This window comes from Coenobita brevimanus, chromosome 57, assembly GCF_032717465.1.
Source record: "Coenobita brevimanus isolate Jiangsu-jjx chromosome 57, ASM3271746v2, whole genome shotgun sequence".
NCBI lineage: Eukaryota > Metazoa > Arthropoda > Malacostraca > Decapoda > Coenobitidae > Coenobita > Coenobita brevimanus.
Genome location: NC_137010.1, coordinates 53,344,492 through 53,346,991, shown reverse-complemented (window position 1 = coordinate 53,346,991; position 2,500 = coordinate 53,344,492). Strand labels below are relative to the sequence as shown.

Below are 2,500 nucleotides of genomic sequence, written 5' to 3'. Positions count from 1 at the left end.
AACCCATTACCTAAGTCTACCAATACCAAGTCGGATCACTCCCATCTAAAACGTGTCCAAGCTGGCGCAGGGGGCAGAGAATCGGAGTGACGTCAACTGGCACGAAACCCAAATTCAGTTGACGCCTGACTGTGGTGATGAGTGGATGTATGCTGCACTCTCCAGATCATGACACATTTTCAGTCCGAACTGAGGCAAGGGACTGAAATGGGTGAGGGAAGGCGTAGGGGTGTGAGGGAACCAACTGCTATGTTTTATGGTTAAACGAGTCCACACTTCTTCCCCTTCTTCGTTTTCCCTTATTATAAATGTTTAATTTGAGTCTGCCCTCTCATACATTATCTGTTACTTAAGCCGACTGACGTCACACACAAGCCACGTCTCCCTGCGCCCTGAGGGAAAGTGAACTGACTTGGTATTAGTAGACTTAGCCCATTACTGTGGCGTTATTTAATGCGAAGTGTAACATTTATAACTAACTGAATCACATTGACGGTGGTTAAGTTTGTGGGTTTTATGTATCAGAGAGAGAGAGAGAAAGAGAAAGGCCAGTGTTTTAGAAGTTGAGAGAGAGAGAGAGAGATACTCAGCATGGCATCGAAGGGATCGTGCCCACGGCACCTTTGGGGGCATCACTGTCTGCTTCCGAGATGGCCTTGCTGTGATGGCCCTAGATGTCGACATGGAGGTGCACCTGGAGATGTCATTCTTCAAGCTGTGGACAAACAACAATGACACATTCTTACTCTGCGTTTGCTACCGACCTCAGTGGCAGGGATGTGCCCCCATCCAGTTCATTCATGCCAACTTAGACTCACTGCTCCTCCAGCACTCCTGCAAACACCTTATTATTGTTGGTGACCTGAACCAACACCTTGTGGCAAGACCATTTCAGGAGCAATTAACAGATTATGGACTCACCATTCATGTCACTTTTCCCACCCACATCTCAAGCTCATCCCTGGACCCAGTCATCTCTGACCTTCCAGAGAAAGTGATCACCTGTGGCCCCTTGGGAATGGTGGGATCATCAGACCACCCAGCGATCCTCACCACTATCAGGACCTCAGTTGAGCGGGATGTGCCTGCGCCCCGCACCAACTGGCTGTGGGCTCGGGGAGACTGGGACAGCCTCGTAGGGGAGCTGGACTCAATGGAGTGGACGTTATTACTCCATAGTGACGTCGACTCACAAGTAGATGTCTTCAACAACGTCCTACTATCCCTACAGAGGAAATTCATACTCAGCCAAGAGTACAAAACCAAACCTCGGGATCTGCCATGGTTTGGCTTTCAGTGTCGGACTGTTGCTGATGCCAAGAGCAGGGCCTGGATGAGGTACAAGTCTCACCCTTCAAAGCAAAACAAAAATGCCCACAAAGAAGCCTGCAAGAACATGAGACGGGTCCAAAAACAAGCCATACAACGCTGGAGAGAAGCTGTAAAAAATAAACTCAGTGGTCGGAATGTAAGCATCAAAGAGTGGTGGAGTGGGGTTCAACAGCATCAGGGCCTGGTTGCTGATAACACCATCCCGTCGCTCACCAGGCCTGATGGAAGCATAGCCACCCATGCCACCGACAAGATCCAACTATTAACTGCTCACTTCTCCTCCAAAATGTGTGTACTGGATCGCACACTGCCTCCCCCTAAGATTCCTCCTCTCACCAATGCCTCACTGGAGAGTTTTACCATCACCACTGAGGAGGTCAAGAAACAGCTGCTCCAGCTGGATCCCAAGAAGGCACTTGGGCCTGACAACATCAGTCCCCACGTCCTCAAGAGATGTGCTGGACAGCTGGCCCAACCCCTCACCATCATCTTCAACAATTGCCTCTCCTCATGTAAGTGGCCAATGCAGTGGAAATAAGCTAGGGTGGTGGCAGTACACAAGAAAAATAGCAAAAGTGACCCAAAGAACTAAAGACCAATATCCCTTCTCTCCATCATTGGAAAGTTAATGGAGTCACTCATGGCCAGCAAAATCAGCTTCTTAGATTCCCACTATCTCCTTAACACCAAGCAGTCTGGCTTCAGGAAGGGGAAGTCGGGTGCGGACCTCCTCCTCCTTCAGTCTGCTGCTTGGAATCACTCTCCCGACAGAGGATTGGACACCTTCGTTGTGGCTCTAGACATAGCTGGAGCCTTTGACAGAGTGTGGCACCAGGGTATCATTGCCAAACTAGGGAGCCTGGGTGTGCATGGTCCCCTCCTGAACCTCATCCAGGATTACCTCAGTTGTAGGACCCTCAGAACGGTAGTAAACGGCCACACATCCAACCAGTTCCCCATGATGGTTAGTGTTCCCCAAGGCAGTATACTTGGGCCTCTCCTCTGGAACATATACTTCAGTGACATCCTCCAACTCATCCCAGAGGCTAAAGCATATGTGGATGACTGCACTCTGTCATTCTCCTGTGACAGAAGTGAGTGGCAGGACACAGTCTACCGCATCAACCAAGCACTAGAGAACATTGTGTCTTGGAGCAAGCGATGGTAA

General features: G+C 49.8%; 1 protein-coding gene across 1 annotated transcript; it reads left to right on the top strand.

The window, feature by feature from the left end:
* The first annotated feature begins 664 nt into the window (after positions 1 to 664).
* Positions 665 to 1,870, top strand: LOC145402008 (uncharacterized). Its single transcript, XM_080274108.1, has one exon. It carries the CDS (start codon positions 665 to 667, stop codon positions 1,868 to 1,870), a length of 1,206 nt encoding a protein of 401 aa, XP_080130234.1.
* Positions 1,871 to 2,500: the final 630 nt, after the last annotated feature.